General features: G+C 42.1%; 1 protein-coding gene across 2 annotated transcripts in view; it reads right to left on the reverse strand.

Annotated features, from left to right (window-relative positions):
* Positions 1–1,013: 1,013 nt before the first annotated feature.
* RALB (v-ral simian leukemia viral oncogene homolog B) overlaps positions 1,014–25,317 on the reverse strand; it is a 40,339-nt gene continuing 16,035 nt past the window's right edge. The window contains exons 2-5 of one of the 2 annotated variants that reach the window (XM_008586943.1): positions 18,512–18,678; positions 8,722–8,930; positions 4,498–4,675; positions 1,014–1,480 (exon numbers count right to left, since the gene is read on the reverse strand). In XM_008586943.1, coding sequence (XP_008585165.1) covers positions 1,361–1,480; positions 4,498–4,675; positions 8,722–8,930; positions 18,512–18,625 — 621 coding nt within the window. In that variant the 5' untranslated portion in view covers positions 18,626–18,678 and the 3' untranslated portion in view covers positions 1,014–1,360. Of the gene's footprint in view, positions 1,481–4,497; positions 4,676–8,721; positions 8,931–18,511; positions 18,682–25,317 lie in introns of both variants that reach the window. The other variant, XM_008586944.1, reaches the window with a different exon arrangement.

Genomic DNA, 25,317 nt, shown 5'->3' on the forward strand with positions numbered 1-25,317 from the left:
ACCCCAATTCACTTTTGGCACCTACACATGAAATATTGCTTCTGAAAAATGGGGAAAAAAAGGTGCTGAACACTGGCTTTTATCCTGCTGCTCCTTTCCTGAAAAAATGTTTCTGATTGCTGAATTTGGAATACTGATACAAGAAGAAAGATTAATAATATCGCATCATGAAAATCTTTTTCTAACTAACTACATGAATATCTCAGAAAATGTATTAGAAACAGCAGCCAATTCTCAGAGGTAAAGGGGCAATAACTTATCTCTCCCTGCTTCTTCTAATTTTAAATCTAGAATTACAACACAACTCTATCAGAGGTAGCAGAAGGTCTGGCATAGGCTCTGGCTTCATGATTTTAGAATATGAATTTAACTCATCACAACTTTCAGAAGAATTTGCGTGACACAAAGTCACAAAAGAGGAGGCCCACTCACCTTCTGCACACGAGTGTTGATTGGAAGACAGATGAATCAGTTGATTACCACAGGAGAAGGTGAAGCCTAACCACACAACCAGCAATTAGGAGAGGACTTAGCCAAAGAACTTAAAAAATCTGATTGCAAAAGTATGTCATTTATAAAGTATACTACTTTTGAGTCTTCACTTAGTCCACCAAAAAAAGGTTCCTACACTAAAATCAGGATGCTACAGTAGAAAAAGAACCAACACAGACTATAATTGGCCAATATTTAAATATGAAGAAACCAATTCACGACTTTCATTTTTCATATGTGAGGAGTATTTATGAGCTTGGTGTTGACCTATTTGGCACAATTCAATTTCATTTTTTCAGCTATGCTTCAGTTCCACAGGGTATTGCCAAGAAATTTATCCAAAAAACTCCAGATTTTTCAGTGTCATTAGAGCTTAATGGATTTTTCTTAGTACTACTGCTAAACTGATAAAAGGGCAGGGGAGGGAATCTTACCCCACCCCACCCTTCCAAAACCTAATAAGACACTATTCTTTCAAAACAAGAAGACGGTAATGTTATAAATCTAGGAACAAAATAAGATGCTATGACAATACTTTTTCTTTTTAATTAACATTTGACTTTCCCATCTATAGCACTGCATATGTAGTTAAGCTTCGGGGAGGTAGGGAGGGAGGAAGGGAGGCAGAGATGGAAGGAGAGAAGAAACTCCAAAACCTCCTGACCAAGCAGCCGCTCTACTGCACGGACAGGGGCTCATTTCTTCCGCCAGCCATTGAGTCACAAAAATTTTTCCCCATTTAAAGAAGTATGCGTGAATGAGGCTGGGGAGAGCAGGAAGCACAACCAAGAAATGAACTACCGTCTTCTCTTTACAAACCCAGCCCTGTGTCCTCAGCGGCAACTGCCGTCATCCACCATCTTGGCATTCATAGCAAGCAACATCTTTCTTTCAGACTTTTCTTGTTCTTGCTGCTTTTCTTGCCATTCTTGTCTTTGTTTTCTGACATCTTCTTTGCTCTGATTTCTCTCATTAAGTCAAAGAACACCTGGGGGTGGGGAGGAAGAGGTGAAAAGGGTAGGGGAAAAAAGGCTATTTAACCATTTAATGAAACTATTCGAGTAAGCAGGATATGTAGTTATATTTTAAAGCGCAAAGCCAAACATTTTTATAAACCACATGCCAACAACAACAAAAGATCTAGAGCAGCAAATAAGAATAAAATAATCTTTAAAACATATTTTACTTATACAAAGTAAACATCTCTGCTCATATCATACAGCTGGTTCCCATAAGGACAGAATCGCCACACTGTTTCCTACCATTCCACGACTGGTTTCAAAATGATAAAATCTTTTCTTACGGTAAGTATGATGAAAAGTAAAACACATTTTGGCATAGAACAGACCAACAACAGTTTGTGAAATTTATAAACATCTGAGAGTCACTGAGCAATCAGACTTTCTAGCATTTCCAAACAGCAGAAAAGGGCTGCTAGGTGCTTTATACACCTCCATATCTTATTCAGTCCTTACAATGACCCTATAAAGGTTGGAACATCATTGTGCATGACAGCTTTCCCAGCATAACTCCACAACAGCACACCTGGGAACGTGGTAGGGTGGCAGAAGGAAGGAATAAAGCATAAACAAACTAAGGCTCCTGCACTATGAACCCGGGCAGAGGGAGGGGTGACCTGCCACAACATGTCTCCTGATGTAGAACCCCCTGCCCTAATTCTCAGGAACAATCACTCCTCCATTCTTTACGAAGTTAGCTAAGAGGAACTTTATCAAGAATTGATGAGACTTGTCCTTTGAATGTCAGTGTGTTGTTTAGATACAGATTATAATTTGTCACAGTAGTTTGGGTTTTGCCCTCTGCTACCAGCAATCACACCAGAGGACTGATTATACCCAAGCAGACAAAATGCGCCTCTTACAAAGAGACATCTGAGATCTCTCACAGAGAACAATGGAGACAAAGGGTGAGATCGAGCATAGACTTTTATCTTTGGACATTCACATAAAATCACAAGCTCCTATCTTCCACTTTCACAGACATATCTTCTCCTTGATGAAAAGCAAGATCCAGTTTCTGGAGTGTGGGACTCCACATGCATCTACCACCAGCTCCAGGCACAGAAAAGACCCTCCCACCCCCCTCAGCTGGATCAGACTGACCTAAGCACCCCTTTTCACCAGCCTCTCAGAAAAACACCTTGCCCATAACAGCAACAGTGAAAAGCTTCAAATGTCACAGGTTTTTCTTTTTGCTCTAACAGCAAAAGGCAAGAAGAGGGTAATGGAATGCGTCCAACTTAAAGTGATGACAGAGTTATTCACGGCTGATCGTATCACATCTTTCATGTAAACTGTTTACAAGTGAATACAATGCTGCCAGTCATAAGTTTCTGCTGGTTCCTGTTTGGCAGGTCAGGCTGGTCCAGTGGAGGAGTGGGAGATGATAAGCCGCTGTGCATAGCCCCCTCCGCACTCCCCCCATCCCATCCAAAAAATACACATTGACAGTTCCATGCCAAGAAAGTCTTCCCGATTTTTTTTAAATGAAGCATACATCTGTGTGTTTTCCACAGCTAGGAAATAATTTGATAGGAAGAAAGATTTTGAGTAGCACAAGAATAAACCTAAGAGTTGAGATAACAATACAAGAGAACGTAACTGACAAGTGAACACACTTGGTTGCAGACTACTACTAAACAGAGTTATGGTGTAGGTGCTGCCAAAGTGCTTCTGAAGTGAACCCCTTCTAATACCAACATTCTGAATACCAATATTCTTCCAGTATCACTTCAAGCTAAAGTAAAGCTTGGGTAAAAATCTCTCCCCCATCAGGTAAGAAGCAAAGGAGAATTATTTCTCCACGATAAAGAGAAACAGAAGAAGGGATTTGGGGAATTCAGATACTGATGCTACATAACACAGAGCGGACATGTCCACTGTCTTGGCTGCCGAAGTGATATGTCATTTAGACTTTACAAGAGCATGGGTCATGAAGTAAGTGCTAATGAGCAAGGTGAAGGCACAAAGCCTGCTCTTTAAGGCTATCTGTCTCAGCTGTGTGGCAACCACCTTGAACCTTAATTTTTTAATTAAAAAAAAAAGGCCTAGGGCCGGCCCCGTGGCGCACTGCGCTAGTGCACCGCTTGGGAAGCGCGGCGGTGCTCCCGTCAAGGGTTCGGATCCCACATACAGACCGGTTCCCGCTCACTGGCTGAGCGAGGCGCGGGGGCAACACCGAGGGTTGCGATCCCGGTCCCGGTCCGGTACGGGGGCAACACCGAGGGTTGCGATCCCGTTGCTGGTCCCGGTCCGGTATGGGGGCGACACTGAGGGTTGCGAACCGTTGCCGGACACGGAAAAAGACAAAAAAAAAAAGGCCTAATAATAGCAATCTCTGGTAGGTGGATTTTCATATTATCAGCATTGATTATTGTCAAGTTCAGTCTTAACATTAGCTTCAGAGATTTGAATGAGAAAGTAAGCTGGGGATGGGATAAGAGAGAAAAGAGATACCAGCGAGTTGATCCTGATGGCAAATACTGTTTAGAGACTAAACTATAAAGACAGAACACCTTGGCTCTGTCAGTGGACAGTAAGGTGAAAAGAATAAATCTAACAAATAACTCAGTGAGAATGAGATCAAGAGGCGCCATGTTTCTTTCAAGGCCACCTTTGGGGCAACCTTCTAAGAAGTAGCGTGACACTGCCAGCCCTGCTCCTCATGAGCAACAGGCTGTGGAAGAGAGCACAGGGAATTATGTCCGTCCTTCTAGCACAGTCTTCACAAACCAGTGGCCTCAGTTTGCCATCCTTCCAAGGACTGTGTCAACGGTAAGCATATTCGAATGAAGCTTCATTGCAAAGCAAAAGGACTCTGTGGGTTGTTTTAAGTACAGGGTCCCAGTGCTTCTCATTACAATGGCTTAGACATCCGGAGAAATCAGTCCTCACCTAGTTCCCATAAGTGGCTCCCACAAAAACAGACAAGTGAGATGTCTACCCTCTGCTATCCTCCAGGAACACATGGAGAGCGGGTGCCTACCTTGTCCACGTTGGCCCGCGTTTTCGCCGATGTCTCCACATACTGCACGCCCCACTCTTCGGCTTTACTCCTTGCCTCCTCGATGGGCACCTGCCTCCGCTCCTCTAAGTCGGACTTGTTTCCCACAACGAGCAATGGAATTTTATCTTCTTCAGCCTTAACACGGAGGATCTGTTCCCTGAGGTGTTACATCAAAAATACAGCAGCTAAGAAAGCTAGAGCAAGAAAAGAACCCCATTGTGTTGACGCATCTAAATAAAAGGCTTTCCTAAAGCAGAAGAAGAAATAGCTACACTTAGGGCATGTTCCAGGGACGCACTCCCCACAGGCAATTATAAACTAGACAAGTGTTTTCAAAGTCTGGTTCTCAGTTTGCCTGCATCAGAATCACCTGGGGTGCTCTTTACAAATGCAGACTTCTGGGCCCAACAGTCCTACAGAAGTAGATGTCTGGTTAGGAGCCCAGGATTCTGCATTCCAACAGGTCCCCAATTTATGCTTATGCACAAAAAGGAAAGGAAAAACCTGTGAATCTCTGAGATAAAATCAAGCTAAAATAGAAGTATCTCCATAAAATGTTTAAAAAATCTCCAGAAAAAAATGGTATAATTTATTGGTGACAGTAAAAGCTATGAAATCCAGTGTTTTTCATATGGAAGGTGGCAGCCTCTTAGCAGATTGGTGGGTCACAACCAGCAGTTGTTTTTTTCCCCTCAGTGAAATAGAATATTATAGAAAGGGATAGAACAGAACAAAAACATGCAAGGGAATCTCAAGTAGTAAAGGTAAGTATTGTTTTATGAAATTTCTGGGTTTTTTTTCCACAAAAACATGCAAGGGAATCTCAAGTAGTAAAGGTAAGTATTGTTTTATGAAATTTCTGGGGTTTTTTTCCCCTTTTTGTCTTTTTTTGTGACCGGCAACAGATCGCAACCCTCAGTGTTGCGCCCATACCGGACCGGGACTGGCAACAGGATCGCAACCCTGGGCGTTGCTCCCGCACCTCGCTCAGCCAGTGAGCAGGAACCGGTCTGTATGTGGGATCCAGACCCTCGGCGGGAGCGCTGCCACACTTCACAATCGGCGCACTGTAGCAGTGCGCCACCGGGCCGGCCCGAAATTTCTGTTTATTAGATCTGCATGTGTGTATCCAAGCCACCTCCCCCTGCTAAACAGTTTCCATTTAGACACAATAAATGTTGCAGGCAACAGAATGGGGACAAATATATTAGGCAGTAATCATATTTCAATGCCATTATTTTTCTACTACAATGTGAAAAAAAACTAAAGAAAATAGTCCAAAGCTGATGGATATATGTTCTTCGAAAACATCATCTCTAAAAAAACCATTACCTACAGAACATTACATTTTACCTCTACTAAAAATATCAGCTATCTGAAAGTATTCATCAAAACCAAATAGTAAACTAATTAAATTAAATATTTCACTTCCATTATTTTGGTCCAGTGGGGACATTTCTACTTAAGAGTCTCTTTCAAAAATGTATTTTGTGGAGATCTGCACTGATTATTTTTTTTTATGATATAAGCTAACATTTCACAATAATAAAAATAATTCTTTAATTTCTTTATAGTCAATTTAAGTACCAGATATCAAATATTTTAGGACAAATGAAAAGGAAGAAAAGATGCTTAAAAATTGCCTCTACTTAGCTTTTTTGTATCCTACATTTGAATAGGGGTCAAAGAACGTGATACATTTATAAATTATGTGATCAATATAAACTATGAACAATAGAAATTGATAGCTTGCTGGCTCAAAGTCTTGCAAGGGCATGTAAAAGTGTCTCGTTAATGAACATACTGATCCAAAAATGGGAATATCGGGCCGGCCCGGTGGCGCACTGGAGAGTGCACCGTTTGGGAGCGCGGCGGCGCTCCCGCGGAGGGTTCGGATCCCATGTGGAGACCGGTTCCCCGCTCACTGGCTGAGCGCGGTGCGGGCGCAACACCGAGGGTTGTGATCCCGTTGCCGGTTCCTGGTACGGGCGCGACACCGAGGGTTGCAATCCCGTTACCGGTCAGTAAAAAAGATAAAAAGGAAAAAAAAAATGGGAATATCAAGTTCTGGTCTCTTGTGACAAGCCTATTTATCTCAGTCCACGGTATACGGTCTAGGAAAATTTCAAGGAAGATAAGAGTATATTAACATTTCATTCTATGTTGGGGCCTTTCCATTTGGAAGATAATTACAGAAATGTTATGTTCTAAAACTGCTAACAGGCATAAAGTGACTAAGTTTAACCACAAGGGTCCAGATAATCCACCTCCACTCTTCTGTTTCCAGTGACATGAGAAACCTCACCAGCTCTGGGACTTTTACCTGAGTCCAGAGTTCAAGTCAGAAGAACTAACTTCCCCTTCATTCTTTTTGTTTTAGGTATTCATCTGTTCTTGTCCTCTAAGGATCCCTCTTCTCACATACCAACCAAAACCCTTTTCCAAGATGAGGTGAGACTGCTCTGACCCTATGAGAGTGCACAAATATTATCTCTGTGTGCATTTGATGATCGGGGGGATAAGACAACCGGCAGTGTCTATCCTCTGGAGATGAGTTCTACTGCCCAGCACTTCCCTTCTTGGTGAGTCATGGAGCTATGGGAAATCAAAATGCTCAGGACAAGGAAGAAAATAAGACAGTCTGTCCTATTTTATCCTCGAGGCATAAGAACAGGATTATGTAGATGCAAACACAATTATAAATACATGGGCTATATTCAAATATAGAAATCTCTAGGTATGTCTGAAAAGTCTAAAAATTAACAGGACTTCCCATAATGAGTCCTAGTCATCTAATTGATCACCGTAACACACACTATACACTATACTTCCAGAGAACTGTGATACTCGATTCTTTGAAGACTGGGAACTGTGAAGCGTGACAACTCAGGCACCGCCTTGCTGCCTTCCACTCGCTCTGTGGGTTTTGCCTGAGCTCACTCCGAGGCCCCCCTGGCTCACTGATGCTTCCTTCTGCATCATGGGGGGTATTTAGCCTCCTCATTCCCACCTTTGGCTGATCACCTTACTTTCTGACCAGAACTTGCTGAAGAATAAAAAAAAAATTACTGGTTTTTGTTTTGTTCCCTCTTTAATTCCCTATTAGGCTCTAGATCTGCTTCTTAAAATAAAAAGTCATCTGAACAGATATGTTTTTAAGGAAAAGAGATGGAAAAATATAATTGTGCAAGAGAAATGGGAAGGATATAGGGTAAAGAGAAAGTTACAGGAGATAAGAAATACGCCTAAAAGCCTCATTATTTCTTTATAACAAAATAAAAAGTCATCTGAACAGATATGTTTTTAAGGAAAAGAGATGGAAAAATATAATTGTGTAAGAGAAATGGGAAGGATATAGGGTAAAGAGAAAGTTACAGGAGATAAGAAATACGCCTAAAAGCCTCATTATTTCTTTATAACGAAGTGACCTTAAGCATTTTTAACTGCCACATTTTAAAACAAAGTATAACAGTGAATGTTCTCCTCACTGTGGAAGTACCACCGGCTGACACTGTGTGAGGGCCCAGGGACACAAGGACGGGTGGCTACCATTCCTACCTGTATGGAATTCACAGTCTACTGCATCATTTAATTTCAATTCTCAACTAACAAGTGCATTTTCAGAAAAAGAAACAGAATTTCTGATGCTCAGTAAACTTGCCCATGGTTACAAAGCCAGTAAGTGGCAGAACAGGTATTCAAACCAGATCTATCTGATTCTAAAGCCAGTTCCTTCCCCTCCACTATGCTGAACGTCTTTACAGCAGCAGCAAATGGTCATTCTGACTCCCTTCTTTCACTCTCCTGCCAATGTTTCATAAACCTCAAAATAGATAAAAATTATTACCTTTTTAAGTAAAATTATAAAAAAGATTAAGATAGTTAACTCTTATCAATCACTGCCTCTCAGGCAAAAACTACAGGTTCTTGAGTATATAGAATTGCTTTATCCTCTTTCAAAGACAACAAGCTTTTTAAGAAAATTTATATTTAGACATCATAAAACAGGGAAGCTCAAAGAGATTACATTCATGTGCCAAGATCCAGAAAGACCCAGAAAATTCTTTAGACAAAATTTTTCCTAATAACAAGCTCAGCCCTATACCACTATGCTCAGCCCCAAATTCCCTTCTAAGCCTAAAACATATGAGAAAGGAAGGCAAAAAGCCTCCTGGAGCTTCAGTTTTTCCATTTCAAACACACCTGAATTCAGCAGTCGCTGTGAAGGATTCGTGTTCTGTAATTGAGAACACTAGCAGAAAACCTTCCCCACTCCGAAAGTAGTTGTCTCGAATGGCTGCATAGTCCTCCTGTCCAGCAGTGTCCAGAATATCTATCTGGACCTCCTCTCCATCAAGAACCACTTTCTTTCTGTAACTGTCAGCTTTGGTAGGTTCATAGTCTTCTACAAACTGAGGAAATAAACATTACCAGTAATTAACGAAGTTGTAAGTAATTAACAAAAATTCTTAAGTTTTAAAATCTGCCAAAACATAAAATTTGATAAATGGGTAGTTTGCCTACATTCAATTGAGTATTTGAGTGCCTATATCACACTATGTATAAGGAACTATAAAATGAAAATAACACTTTATGTAACACTTCAGTTCCCTATAGCTCTCAGTTCTACCATTTTTTATTTTGCTTTTAAACAATCAGGACAGATATCCCCATTTTACAGATTAGGAAACCAGGCACAGAGCAGAACACTTGACAATATTATAGTCAGTACAAAATTATAATACAAACACAGGAAAGGAGGGCAAGAAACAGGAGTTCCTATTCATAATCAATAGAAGTATAAAACTCATCTGAAAAGTAGTTTGACAAAAGGCTTAAATAACTATATAGCATGATAAACTCCAAATGGGTCAAAGATTAAATGTAAAAAATAAAACCACTGAAGTATTAGAAGAAAATGTGGGTGAAATACTTCTACTGCTTTGAAGTAGGAAAGGCCTTCTTAACTATGATTCAAAATCCAGAAGCCATGTAAAAAAAAAAATTGAATACTACATAAAAAAATAAAAAAACCTTCTGTATGGCATAATATAATGAACAAAGACAAATGACAGAGAAAAAATATCTGAACACATATTACAAAGAGCTAATCTCTAATATATAAAGAGTTCCTAGAAACGGGGGGGGGGGGGGGGGGGAAGGTCAATAATCCAATGGGAAAAGTAGGCAGCAGACATAAATAATTCATAGAAACATAAATACACATGATGCTAAAAATGCAAAGATGTGTTCATCCTCACTAATACAGAAAATTAAAATTAAAACTACATTGAGACACTATTTTCACCTACCAGACTGGCAAAAATCCAAAAGTCTGACAACGTACTCCGAGAAAAGGCACTCTGTACACTGCTGTTGGGAGTAGGGAATAGGATAACCCCTACGGAGAGAAATTTGGTAACATCTGATAAAATGAGAGAAGCGCTTAACCTCTGTCCCAGCCATCCTGCTTCTAGGAATCTAATCTACAGAAACACCTACACAAGAACACACAAGGTAACTGACACTGTGTGTAATAGCAAAAGATTAAACACCTCCCAAATGCTCAGCAATGGGGATTCACATAATGGAATGCTACGCTATTACAAAAAATGAGGAAGATAGGGGCTGGCCCGGTGGCGCACTGGATAAGTGCGCCGCTTGGGAAGCGCGGCGGCGCTCCCGCCCGAGGGTTCGGATCCCACATACAGACCGGTTCCCGCTCACTGGCTGAGCGAGGCGCGGGAGCAACACCGAGGGTTGCAATCCCGTTGCCGGTCCCCGGTCCGGTACGGGGGCGACACTGAGGGTTGCGATCCGTTGCCGGACACGGAAAAAGACAAAAGACAAAAAAAAACAAAAAAATGAGGAAGATAGGGGCTGGCCCGGTGGCGCACTGGATAAGTGCGCCGCTTGGGAAGCGCGGCGGCGCTCCCGCCCGAGGGTTCGGATCCCACATACAGACCGGTTCCCGCTCACTGGCTGAGCGAGGCGCGGGAGCAACACCGAGGGTTGCAATCCCGTTGCCGGTCCCCGGTCCGGTACGGGGGCGACACTGAGGGTTGCGATCCGTTGCCGGACACGGAAAAAGACAAAAGACAAAAAAAAACAAAAAAATGAGGAAGATAATGACATACAGATATGTAGAGATCTCCAGAATATATGTACAGATATGTAGAGATCTCCTTTTTATAATACCACGCTCTGACCAACTGATTATTGCTTTTGCATAAGGAAAGTAGGGAGAGTAAAGAATAAGTTTTAAATATACATTTTATATATATATATAAATATATATATATGTGTATTATGTACCTGCCAAAAGAACACCCTGGAAGGACAAACAAAACAAACTTAAAACTGTTAGAAATACTGAAACAAATGAGCCTAACTGAATATTAAATTGGTAATGAAGCCACATAGAAAAATAATTTAATTAATTCAGAAGACTTTATTTGTTTTGTTTTGGTTTTTTTTATTTTGGCAGCTGGCAGGTACAGGGATCTGAACTTGTGACCTTGGTGTTAAAAGGCTATGCTCTAACCAAATGAGCTAACCGGCCAGCCTAATTCAAAAGACCTTAGAACAAAGTATTTTGGTAGAATGCATCCCACTTAAAAAGGCTCAGAACAAAACATTTCAAAGAAATGCTGAACTTCTTTCAGCGGTTATATTATTTAATAATAATAATATTAGTACTTTAAAGCTACTTTCTTTATATTATGTTATATATCAAATAAGTAATCTTAATGAAGCTAGAAATCAAGAAATTCAGAAAAAGTAAATTAATGACAATATACAATTAAAATTGAACTGTTGCTGGTACAACTGGATATCCATATTCAAAAGAATGAAGTTGAACCCCTACTTCATACCACATGCAAAAATTAATTCAAAATGGGTCAAAGACCTAAATTTAGGAGATAAAACTATAAAATCTTAGGAGAAAAGACAAGCATAAACCTTCATTTCATGACCTTGGATTTAGCAATGGATTCTTAGATATGAACCCAAAAGTACACGCTCAACAAACAGAAAATAGATAAATTACATTGCACCGAAATTAAAAACTTTCATGCTTCAAAGAACACCATCAAGAAAATGAAAAGACAACCCAGAGAATGGGAGAGTATATTTGTAAACATGTCTAATAAGGGACTTGTATCCAGAATGCATAAAGAACTCTTAAAACTAAAAATAAAGACAAATTACCCAATTAAAAAATAGATAAAGGATCTGAATAGACACCTCTCCAAAGAAGATATACAAAAATGGCCAATAAGCCCATGAAAAGATGCTCAGCATCACTGGTCATTAGGGAAATGCAAATCAAAACCACAATGAGATCCCACTTCACTACCACCAGGGTGGCTATAATCAAAAAGATGGACAGTAACAAGTGTTGACAAGGATGTGGAGAAATTCGCACCCTCATATATTGGTGGTAGGACTGTAAAATGGTGCAGCTCTGGTAGAAAAGAGTTTTGTTGTTCCTCAAAGAGTTATACAGAGTTACCATATGCCCCAACAATTTCATGCCTAGGTATATACCCAGGAGAATTTAAGACATATGTCTACCCCAAAACTTGTACACAATATTCATAGCAACATTATTCATAATAGCCAAAAAGCAGAAACCCAAATGTCCATCAGTTGGTGAGTGGAGAGACAAAATGTGGCATATCCAGACAACGGTATGTTACTCATTCATAAAAAGGAATGAAGTACCAATTCATGCTACAATATATATGAACCCTGACAGATTATGGTAAGGAAAAGAAGCCAGACACAGAAGGCCACATATTGTATGAGCCTATTTACATAAAATGTCCAGAATAGAGAAATCCCTGGAGACACAAAGTAGATTCATGGTTCCCTGCACTGAGGGGAAGGACTGAGGGAAGTGACTGCTAATCGGTATGGGGTTTCTTTTTGCGTGATGAAAATATTCTTGAATTAGTTGTACAAACTTATGACTGTACTAAAACCACTGCATTATACACATTAAAGGGACAATTTTTTTTTTTATAAAGATGACGAGTGAGGTGATCTTAACCCTTGACTTGGTGTTGTCAGCACCACGCTCACCCAGTAAGCTAACCAGCCATCCCTATATGGGATCCGAACCTGTGGCCTTGCTGTTATCAGCACTACACTCTCCTGAGTGAGCCACGGGTTATGGTATGTGAATTATATCTCAATTTTTTGAAAAAGGAATGAAGTGCTGATATAGCTGCACTATGCATGAACTTTCAAAACGCTGTGCTAAGTGAAAGAGACCAGACATAAAGACCACACGTGGGATATTTCCATTTAAATGAAATGTCCAAAGTAAGCAAATCCATAGCAACAGAAAGTGGTTACCAGAACCAGTGGTGAGACAGGGGAAGAAGTAATGGGGAATGGCTGCCAACACATGGCTAGCCAGTACGGGGATCCGACCTCTTGACCTTGTTATAATACCACGCTCTAACCAACTGATTATTGCTTTTTTTTTTGAGTGATAAAAATGATCTAAAAATTAGAAAATGGTGATGGTTTTCATATCTGTATGAATATACATAAAAAACCCCGAATTGTACACTTTAAAAGAGTGAATTTCATGTATATGAATTATAACTTAATAAAGCTGTAATTTAACTTATTTGTATTTTAAAAATTGAATTGAAAAAATATCGATATATTGGGCCGGCCCATGGCTCATTTGGGAGAGTGTGGTGCTAATAACACCAAGGCCACGGGTTCAGATCCCTATATAGGGATGGCCAGTTAGCTCACTTGGGAGAGCGTGGTGCTGACAACACCAAGTCAAGGGTAAAGATCCCCTTACCGGTCATCTTTTTAAAAATAATAAAAATAAATAAAAATAAAAAATATCAATATAAACTTAAGGGTTGTTTGAGGAATTCTATTAAAAAGAGCCTCATAGGGCCGGCCCGGTGGCGCACTGCTACAGTGCGCCGCTTGGGAGTGCGGCGAAAAGGGTTTGGATCCCACATACAGACCGGCTGCTCACTGGCTGAGCGAGGTATGGGCGCAACACCGAGGGTTGCGATCCCGTTGCCAGTCCCGGTCCGGTACGGGCGCGACACTGAGGGTTGCGATCTGTTGCCGGTCACGAAAAAAGACAAAAAGGAAAAAAAAAAAAAAAAAAAAGAGCCTCATACAATTGACAGCTACTAATTTGAATGATTTTAAATCTAAAAATAAAAATACTATGACATGTTTAGTATTAGGTTCCCTTAAATGTGCACTAATAAATTATCTTCAAATAGAGAAAATGTGAAAACTTGCCTATGCTTCACAACAGTATTCTTCTAATTCCTTTTCAAAGAAACAAATACATGACCCAAAAAAGCCTTCCTCCCAAAACACCACCACCCCTGAAAATCTCTGAATTCTACCATAAATCATCTCAACTGCGTATTTCTGAGCTGCCAAGAGTAAAATCAGCCAGTGTTCCATTGATTCCGATAGAAGTCAGAATGTCCTGATATGCCCACATACCTCTGCCCTAAGTGAAAAATGTGCTTATTATTAGAACACTTTTATTATTAGAATGGGAGAGTGTATTTGTAACCATACATCTAATAAGGGACTTATATCCAGAATATATGAAGAACTCTTAAAACTAAACAAAAAGACAACCCAATTAAAAAATAGGTAAAAGATCTGAATAGACACTTCCATTACAACCCTAATGTTTATATTTTTCAGCTAGAAATACAAAATTACCAAAGTCTTTGCATCCTTTAAGATCAACCATTCTTAGTCTCTACTGGCCTTGCAGGGCGACATGTGATTCATTTTCAGATGCTCAAGACACACAGGCCTAAGCAAAACTTCACCCTGACCCCTTCTTACTGAGCCGTGTTTAAGGTGACTCTGCCATAGACTGAAAGTCTCAAGTAGCTGCTGATGAAGCCTCCCCCATCCCCAATCTCACTTTCCCAGAAAAAAAATAATAAAAGTCTTCAAGTATGTTAGGCCAAGGATAAAAAGGTTAAAATCTCCAATTGCCATGGCACTGGCAGTTCCCTCCAATTTTTCTCAAAGTCAGAACTTAGAAAAGAATAAAAACTCCTGGGACTGTGACTCCTTCCACAATGCAATTTTCATGAAAAGTCCATCATATAAGCTAAAGCAAATTTTAACCTAAGGGTAAGCATTGGACCACGAACAAAGAGTTTGGCCCACAAGACTTTAGGCAACCAGCATCCCGGAGTATAAGACTCAGTTTCCTCTGCTATGAAATCAGGTTTGAATAGATCTCTCAGGCAGGAGTTACCATACCTGGCCACATGCCAGAACCACCAGGAGAGTGTCACAAAAATAAAGAGTCCCAGTTCTCAACTCCAGAAATGTTATTGAGGAGGTATTTTTTAAAAAGGTTACCTAGGAGATTCTATGATCAGTTAGGTTTGGAAATTGCTGCCAAGGTCTCTTCGAGCTCCAAAATTATGATTCTAGAACTATCCTGGTCCACTATAATAGCCACTGGCCACATTTCAAGTGTTCAATAGCCACGTGTAATTCTAATCCTATCTTGCTAATCCTAATTTCCCTCCTCACCCTCTTTTCCCCAGCCTCTCTTACAAAAGAAAAATAAGAAACCTTTAGTAAGTAAGTTAAAGTTATTAAACAGGTTATGATTCTAAAATATCCTGTCCAACACAGTAGCCACATTTCAAGTGCACAATAGCCACACTTACTGAACAGTCTATAGAACATTTTCCTAACCGGAGAAAGTTCTATTAGACAGCAGTGTTTTAGAAAATAAATTAAATACTCTCCCAAACACACATCATTTCATTTCCATTCTTTCCTTGCCGTCATTTTATTTTACTATTTCTTCAACAACTGCTGCTTTTCAATCCTCGAATACGTTAGCCCATGAGAAAAATAGACTAAGGTCAAGCACAGCTTTCCTATTTCTTGTGAAGAAACTAGGAAGAAGAGAAAACATTCTTGACTCTTCTGCATGCATCTTTTCCCCTCCCTCCTGTCACACACACACACACACACAAACACACACACACACACACACAGAGCAAAAATGAACCATCCAGAACAGGCTGTCCTCATCTCCTATGGTGTCGGCAGCACTACTGAGCAGAACGGAGTCCCAGAGTAGAGTTGGGCTCTGTATCTGAACTTGCTCTTGGATCTGGCATCCTGGGGCCTCTCAGTCACCTACACTGGAGGGAAATCTTCCCTCTTCTGATTGGTTACAGCTCTGCTTCTAATTGAGGGTTTCTCAGCAACACTGCTATCGATATTCTATTCTGGATGATTCTTTGTTGTGGGCCTGTCTTGTGGGGTGCAGGATGTTTAGCAGCATCCCTGGCTTCTATCACTAGATGCTAATGGTGCCCTCCTCGCAGTGTGACAACCAGAAATATCCCCAGACATTGTCAAATATTCCCTGGGGAGACAAAATCTCCCTCCTCTGCCTCTGTTAACAACTACTTCTCTCAATCCATCTCCCTAAACCTAGTACCCTCTTCACTCTCTTTTCCCCAAGCTCTGTTATGGAAGAAAAACAAGGAAATTTTAGTAAGCAAATCACAAGTTAATAAGCAAAAGAAAATGAAAACTCAGAAACAAACAAAAAAGATTCCCAGAACAGACTTCTCAACTTGCCTCTCTTTTTTTATGCAAAAACGTTTTGAGTAAATTCAGCAGGTTACGCTAGAGATACTCACTTTGGCTCTGAGTATGAGATTTTTTTTAAAAAGGAGGCACCAAATATAAAAGCTTCTCATTATAAGACATAGGGTAGTATGACCCAGGAGATCCACGTTTCGGTTTGAAGCTTATTCATTTTGGGGGCCCCTCCTTAAGAATACAAAGTTAAACATATAATATTAGATACAAAAATGAATATTTATCTAGAATGAGAAAAGAAAGCATAATCCATTATAAAGTTTTAAAGACATAAATACTGTGATGAACACACTGTCCCTTGGATGACCCTCAGCAAGCAAGCCAGGCGGTTGGATACTGCCCTCCTCTCGAATGCAGACAGACCTGGGACTGGCTTTGAACTAACAGAATATAGCAGCAATGCAGGATTACTCTCATGATTCCATTTCTTTATACCAGACTCTGTCTTAGCTGACTGGAGACTGGAGCCTCTCCTGCTGGCCTTGAAGGAATAAGCTGCCATGGTATGAACCACCTATGGAGAGGGCCATGTGGCAAGAAAGTGCAGGAGCCCTGTAGAAGCTGAGGGCCCATGACCTACATCCACAAGGAACTGAACTCTGCCACCAGGGAGCTTGGAAGAGAACCCTGAGCCTCAGATGGGATCACAGCCATCACTGACACCTCAACTGGAGCACTGTGGGACCCTGAACAGAGGACCTAGCTAAGCCATGCTCTAACTTCTCACCTGTGCAAACTATGAGATAATATGTTGCTTTTGTTATGTTTTATTTTTGGTGGCTGGCCAGCCCTTGACCTTAGTGTTACCAACACCTCACTCTAACCAACAGAGCTAACCGGCCCGCCCCAATAAATGTATTTTGTTTTAATCTGCTAAATTTGTGGTCATTTGTTACACAGCAATAGAAAATTAATACTAATACCACTGACATCACAAAATCCAGCAAAATAACACAATAGTTTTATTAATTAACTGCCTGACATACCTCTAGCACACCCTCTACTTCTTTTTTTTGTTTGCTATATACTCGTTATCTTGTCATATGCCAATTGTTTTGAATTATTTCCCATAGAGAATAAAAAATAATTTAGTCTTTCCTCTATCATAGTAGATGGAAATTTCTCTTTGCATTGATAGTTCAAAAATGTTTTTTCAGCTTCACAACTATATGATATTACTAGTAATGAAAGTTTTAAGACTACTGTCAAATTTAAGAAACTGGCCAGACTTCTTTGTAAGAAGCTGTAAGATCTGGAAGAACTTTCTGGACCAATATCTGGCTCCATAAGTTTCAACCCTTGTTTCTCCTCCACTGCCCACACATTTGCAGTGTCAGGTGCCATAGGACACGTTCATACCAGGATCCACCCCAGCCCTACACCTCACATCATAATGCCACCGAGTCAGCACAGCGGGTGGTAAGAATATTCCTACAGCTAACCATAACTTAACTATACAATAAAGGGACTGCAAACTATATGAATAGGTACCACCATCCCCCTACTAACCCTGTCCCTAATTCAACTGCCCTTAGGCTAGATGCCAAAAATGCCCATGCCACCTCAAAAACACCCAACATAAGAGAAAGTGGGACAGAGGGAAAGGCTAGTGAAAAGTGATAGTGATCTCAACCGACTGCAGTTACGATACCTTTCGCAAGTTCCATAAAGCGCGTATCTGTGTGGCTGCAATGCAGTGAGAGGCCTAAGTTTAAGCTCCACTCTGAGCACTCTCCTGCCTGCAGTATCAGCAAATGGCCATCAAGCAAGGAAATTTGTTGTCACAGGAATCAAAGCTGTGTTGTCACTGGACTCAACACCAGTCGCGTTATCCACATTATGTGATGTCAGTTTTGGGCAAGCATGGCAAAAGCTTTACCTTCTGCATGGGCGAACCAGAGAGAACCTGATATCTATCACTTGGGAAAAGATTAAGTTATCATGATAACTCAGCTCCCCTTTCACTCTCTCCCAAAATTGACTAGTCACAATGCTAAATGTCTGACATGTTCTTTAGAAATACCTGTACAAAGGCCCCTCTATCCTCCCTTGCTCCGGTCAGAAAGCTCAAAGTATAATAATGGAAATAATGTGAGCAGAGACCCCTCACATCCCTGCCAGAGTTGAAATTACTTACCTACAATCAGCAATACAGATCTTATGCTGGTTAGACAACCCCCAGCAAGCTATTCAGAAACCACCTTAACATGGATTGGCTCCATGAACCCCTATGCATACGGGGGGGACAGGCATAGAAACACAGCTGGAGCAGGGACATAGCCACAGCAAATGCAATCATGAAGGCAGTCTGTACCTGGTGTCTTACCTCGTCATACATGAACTGAAGAGTCAGGGCCGACTTGCCAACCCCTCCACTGCCAACCATGATCACCTTGTGAAGGGCCAAGGAGCTCTGGCTCTTACTCTTGTTTGCAGCCATCCTGCTGGTTTTCTGAGGTTGTGAAACACGGATAGAAGACCCAGTTTGAAGAACTGCTGATGACAAAGACAAAGACTTAGAGGGAGTTTGCTTTTTACCCAGGTGAAATCAAATGACATTCATAGCCCCTGGAAAAGCCTAACCCGGACATTCCAACAGAGTAGTACTTCTTCTAGGCTCCAGGCAGAGATGAAAGCCCTCCAACAACTCTGAGAGTCACTGACCCCAGCAGAGCCAGGGCCAGAGCAAAGCCAAGACAAGAGAGAAGAAATGGGAACACACGTGCCATGCTTGTACCACTGGGGAGGGTGGAGAGGACGCCCCATCACTGAAAGTCCATACGCCCTCGACAGGGCTTCACCGAGCCAGAGTGACCAAACAGCTCCAAGTGCCATTTCTTCCCTCCACCGCAAGTCACATGGTGTCACGAAACAGCTCGAGAACTTCACTCTCCAGCTCTTTACTCTCTCTCCTCTCCTTGCCCTTATACCTCTACCTCCCAACACACACACACACACATTACACGCGCACACATTACACATGCGCACACATTACATATGCACACACATACACGTGTACACGCTCTCACACTGCCCTCCGTGAGGATTAAGGAGGTGAGCTGGAAAGGCATCAGTAAATGTATTTTTTATAAGTACCTCTTCGTGACACATGACAGAGTTAAAAGAAGGAGACATAAATTATTTACTCCAGGCTTACCTGAAGTAATGAACTAAAATGAGTTAAACTTTTCTAAAATAACCTATTAGTCAAAATCAGTTTACACTCATCAGAAGTAAGATAAAATGAGCAGAGCAAACCTGGCATTGTGGGAAGGCAAAGCTTTCCAAGTAAGTAAATATAACAGCTATCTAGAACCTATTCTGACCCAAGTGCCAATGTTTATGTTAAGCAATTTGTATGGGAAGATCTCTGTTTCACATATACCACAAAGAAAGGAAAAAGGATGGGGCTTGGGCATCTTGTGGTCCCACGTTTGCTTCTTCCACTTGTGAGAGGTGTGACCTAGAACTAGTTATTCACTTTCTCTAGGTTTTCTTACCTGCAAAGACAAGTAAACTACCACCACCTTGCAGGAGTTATTACGCCTACAGTCCTGGGTTGTTGCTGTTCTTGGTGATTTAGGATTAAACGCACATACAGGGCTAGGAGATGAGACACCCGCACAAGGTAGGAATTAGAATCGGCACAGCTTCTCAACTGAGAATTGAGAAGTCAAGATCCCCGAAGGAGCGCACCTCCAGGTGAAGAACAGACTAGAAAAACACCCGTCCACCTATAGAGGAACTTGACAAGGAAGCCGGGCCTGGGCCCCAGCAGTAAGAAGTCTCCCGTTAAAATCTGTAACCACAACAATCCTCCAAAGCCAAAAAGCTAACATGAAAAGTGGTCCCAGGATGGTGGGAGCGCTGCAGCCCCAGGCAGAGAGCTAAACAAAACCTCTCTGGGGGGACAACATGCAACAAAGACCACTCAGGAGTGTCACAGCTAAAGCCCACAAGTACAACTCCCGAAACACATAAGGAAATTGCCATACATGAGAGTCAACATACGTAACAAGTAGGACTTTTCAAACAGACATTATAATAAAAAGTACTGGATAGCTGGTTGGCTCAGTTGGTTAGAGCATGGTGCTGATAACACCAAGGTCCAGCGTTCGTTCCCTGTACCAGTCAGCCGCCACAGAAAAAAATAAAAGTATTTGATCAATTTTAATGAAGACAAAAGCAAAATGTGAGAAAAATTATTCAAGATGGAGGTGAACAAGAACCATTCTGAATGCCTAAAGTATTTTTTAACTACATGAAAAGTAAGGATGCTCAGTATCAAATTTACAAAATACACAAAAACAATCTCTAAAAAAGAAAACAGCACCTGTGATCCTGCCACCCACAGACACTTACTATCAACTGTATATCTGCCAGTATTTTGATCTATATATTCCTATATTTAAAACCTGTTTGAGATCATTTTTATGTCATTTTGCAAGTTATTTTTCATGCATATCTGTCTTCTGAAACAGCACACACTGAACGCCATTAAGCCTTTTCTTGCTGATTTAAGGGTCAGCAGAGTGCACATCAGTAGTGAGTGGCCTGGGGCTGCTATGAATCCAGATCATAGCCTTCTCCCCCCTTACACTTGACCCTCAGTTTACCTGTCTCCACCAGCATTCTTTCCACTCCCCCTTTGCTAATTGTGTGCTTTTTAATAAGTGAACTAAGCAATTAACTAGATAATTAAGCACATTTGAATTGTGACTAAAATAGAATAAATGGGATAAGGGGCTGACCTCCCCAAAGAGCTTCAGTTCAGGAATGTGAAACTACTTTTGGCCTCACTTCTGGTACACAGCCGTTTCCTATAGAGGGAGGGTGAAAGTGACCCTCACGCAGGTCTGTGAGCTAGGTAACCGGCAAACAGGTCCTTGGAAGCCATAGGTTGGAAAGCATGGCCTCTTGGTGCAGTGGCCACCTAAGGCAGTAAACGCCAGCCAAAGTGGTGGCGCCACCCATGCTCACTAACTCCACCCACACACAACATATTCACAAAGAATGCACCGCACCACCCCCAACCTGCCCCGAGGTGAGGGGGCCTGATTAAATTATTCTATTTTCCCAACCATCCACCCCTTCAGGGTCTCTCCCTGTACAATCTATACGTTCAGAATATTCCCCAATGTTCCCTTAGCGAGGATAAACGACCCTTACATTCACATATTACACATTCCATCCCAGTCCCAAAACTCTTTAGCTTGTCGCAGCACCAACTCAAAAGTCCAAAGTCTTATCTGAGACCAAAAGGCAAAACTCCTTTCAGTCGTGAACCCATAAAGAGTCAAAAAACAAGTTTATCTACTTCCAAGATACAGTGGGACAGACATTGGGTGCACATTCCCATTCCAGAAGGGAGGAATAGAAAGGAAAAACAGTCCCCAAACAAATCCAAAACCCAAACAGGGTAAACTTTAAGCACACTGGGGCACCTAGACCCCTAAAGCGTTGGGCAACCTCGCTCTTACAGCTCTGCCAAGTGCAGCCCATTGAGCTGCCCAGTGCCTGTGGCTTTTCCAGGCTGATGCTGCACATTGCCAGCAGCCCCACAGTTCTGGGCTCCTGATGGCAGACCCACCATCCTGGCTCCACTAGACATTTCCTCAGTGGGGGTTCTCTGAGGGGCTCCAACCCCATTTTTCTGCTCCATGTTGTTCTAGTAGAGGACCTCTGCAGCAGCTCCACCCCTGCAGCAGGTCTCCACCTGAGTCCCCCAGCTTTTTCATACATCTTCCAAAATCTAGGTGGAGGCTGCCATGCCTCCACTGCTCTCACATACTGCTGGCCTGCAAACTTAACACAACATGAATACCACCACGGTTTTCGGCTTTTGCTCTTCAGAGGTGCTGAGACAGGAATTGCTCCAGCAAGAGCGGTGGGGATGTGGGGAGCAGTTTGCCGAGGGCAGCAGTGCCCCAGGTCTGTCCTCTGGGACAACTCAGTTCTCCTAGGCCTCAGGGTCTGTGATGGGTTGGGAACCCTTCCAGATTTCTCAAATGCCTTTAGGGCTTTTTTCCCATTGTCCTGGTTCTTAGCATCTAGCTGCCCCATCCCTGGCTCCTGAATTACTTGAATCAGCTCAGCTTACACCGGCTATTCACTCACAGTCTCGGGCAGGTCTGCAGCATTTGCCCACAGCTGCATTCACTCAGTCCATCAAGGAGTGGCTGCCCTGCCCCTGTGCATATCTGTGGCTCTCCTGTAACCACTGCCATCGAGACAGGCAAGACAGGCATGTAGTAACAGAGACTAACTTTTCCACCTTTTCACCAGGTGAAAACATACTTGAAATTCTGCAGGGGCACCTGTCCTTGGGTCATCTGCCCATCTGCATGTGGCACTCTTCTCAGGTTTATATGGCACCCAGCTGGCCATCAGGTTTAAGTGGCACCCTCCAAGCCTTTTGCCTTCAGACAAATGCAACATGCATTTACTACATCATCTCTAAAGCACGTTACATCATCCACCCCTAGGCTCTCCCTGTTTCTGCTGCTTTACTGTCTCAATTTTTCATGCACAACAGGTCATGCCTAGAGACACATGGTTTTCCCCAACTCACCACTGGGTTGGTCATCTTCCCTGGTGTGAGAGGCAGGAGCAGTCAGTTGCTGCATGTCGTCCTCCAGGACATTTATCCTTGCTTCCAACAATTCTGCTTTTTGCTGCAAATCTCGATCAGTTTGCAGCATAGTTAATAGCAGCAAGGCTCCAGTCAGCAGAAAAGTGAAAGGTGGCCACCAGGTACCACATGCTCAAGGATAGCCACATTTCCTCCTCTTCCAAGGGCTTTTGGCTCCTGTACCTGCTCAGAATCCTGTGGCAGACTATGCCAATTGTAGCGCTACTTTTAATCCTGTTCATGACTCCAATTGTAAAGCTACACGACAACACCAGTTGTCAGGCTCTTTTACCTGCCAGTAATCCTGCACCAACTGGGCCTATCGTCAAGCTAGGGCTGGGTATGGAGCTCACAGACCCCTCAAGCCCATTGTCCAGACTGGGTCACAAGCCCTTCATATGCCAGGCTGGGTCACCAGACCCCTTACACGCAGGTCTATGAGCTAGGTAACCGGCAAACAGGTCCTTTGAAGCCATAGGTTGGAAAGCATGGCTTCTTGTTGTGGCGGCCGCCTGAGGCAGTAAATGCCAGCCAAAGTGGTGGCGCCACCCATGCACACTAACTCCACCCACACACAACCTATTCACAAAGAATGCACCGCACCACCCCCAACCTGCCCCAAGGTGAGGGGGCCTGATTAAATTATTCTATTTTCCCAACACCTGTGCTCAAATTTCTAAAACTGAAATAACCTCGTGGATATTTCTAATCCACACCACTGCTTCAGCTGACTTGAGATGATGAAGAGAAGGACAGGAGAAAGACAGAGGTGCCAGCCAAGGCCCAGCCCCTCAATGAGCCAATCCTGGACATGGCCAACTGCCCAAGCCGACCATCAAACTCCTGGTATTGGAGACAGGAACCTGTAGTTATCTGAGCCATGGACGTCTATTTATTGTTGATGGGTTTTGTTTTTACTTGTACCAAAAGCACTCCAGAAATAAAGGCTTTGCCCTCAAGAAACTGTGAGTTTAGTGGTTCAGACAGATTAGTAAGTGATTACAATACAGGGTGATAAATTCTATGGCAGAAGTATGCAAGGGGTGTTCTGAGAACATAGACAAGAGACCTCTAAATCAGACTGGAAGCTCAGGGGAAATCTCCTGGAGAAAGCAACAAATGAACTGAGATTTGAAGGAATTGACTAGATTAAGAGAGGAGGGGAAATACCAGGAAGAAAAAAAATAATCAGTGAAGCTTAGGAAGTCCATGTTAATAATTTAATGTTTAAATAAAACATGTTTAAAAAAAAAAATACAGGTATCCTTTCCCCCAACATTTTTTTGAGAAAAGTTTCAAACGTTCAGAAAAGTTGAAGGAACTGTACAGTGAACCCATGCACCTGCTATCTGGATACTACAATTAACATTTTGTTCTATCTGCTTTATCACAAGCCCATTCATCTGTCATCCTCTATCTACCCATCAATGCATCTTTCATATGCAATGCATCTTTCGTATGCATTTCACTTTAAGTTGCACCCCTAACTTCAGCATAGACATCCATTTTTTCCAAAGCATCTATACTTCCCCTACTGACTTCACTAATGATTTCAGAATTATATCTAAGAGGCTGGGACCACTTGCAAATCTCCTAATCGACTGAATGAACTATTTGGGTTTACAGTCAATTCATAACAGCCACAACACAGCCCTTCCTACAAGGGGAATTTTGGTTCATAACACTAATTCCTGGCATGGTTCTCACCTTAGAGTTAGATCTTTTATAGGAGACTCCAGAAACATACCAACAGGCACCTACTATGGACTGAACTGGGTCCCATTCTGCCCAATCCCAGTTCATATATTGAAGCCCTAACTCCCCATGTGACTGGAGAGAGGGCCTGTAAGGAGGTGATTGAGGTTAAATGAAGTCACAAAGGTAGAACCTTGTTCCTATAGAACTGGTGCACTTATATATATTTTCTTTTTTAATTTTTATTTTGTCAATATACAATGTAGTTAGTTATTGTGTCCCATCACCAAAACCTCCCTCCCTCCTCCCTCTCCCCCCTCCCACCCAGATGTGTCCCCTCCATTTTCTTGTTGTAAGAGCTTCAAAAAAAAAAAAGAGGAAAAGACACCAGAACTCTCTTTCTACCATGTGAGAAACCAGTGAGAAGGCGGCTGCACGTAAGGCGGGAAGAAAGCCCTCACCGAACCCAACCATGCTGACACCCTATCTCAGACCTCCAGCCCCCAGAACTGAAAGAAAATAGATGTCTGTTATTTAAGGCACCCAATCTATGGTATTTTGTCAGGGCAGCCCAAGCTGACTAATACAGCACCCCTCAACACTAACTACCTACTAACACAAAAGCTCTGTAGTTTGAATCATTTTTGTTCAGAAAACATTTTGGCTCTACTTTGCACCAAGCCTTGCATCTCTGCCTTTAGAAAATTCAGTCTCCTGGGCCGGCCCGGTGGCGCACTGGATAGTGCGCCGCTTGGGAAGCGTGGCGGCGTTCCCGCCCGAGGGTTCGGATCCCACATACAGACCGG

The sequence above is a fragment of the Galeopterus variegatus genome, unplaced genomic scaffold (assembly GCF_000696425.1).
Source record: "Galeopterus variegatus unplaced genomic scaffold, G_variegatus-3.0.2 Scaffold4182, whole genome shotgun sequence".
NCBI classification, from domain to species: domain Eukaryota; kingdom Metazoa; phylum Chordata; class Mammalia; order Dermoptera; family Cynocephalidae; genus Galeopterus; species Galeopterus variegatus.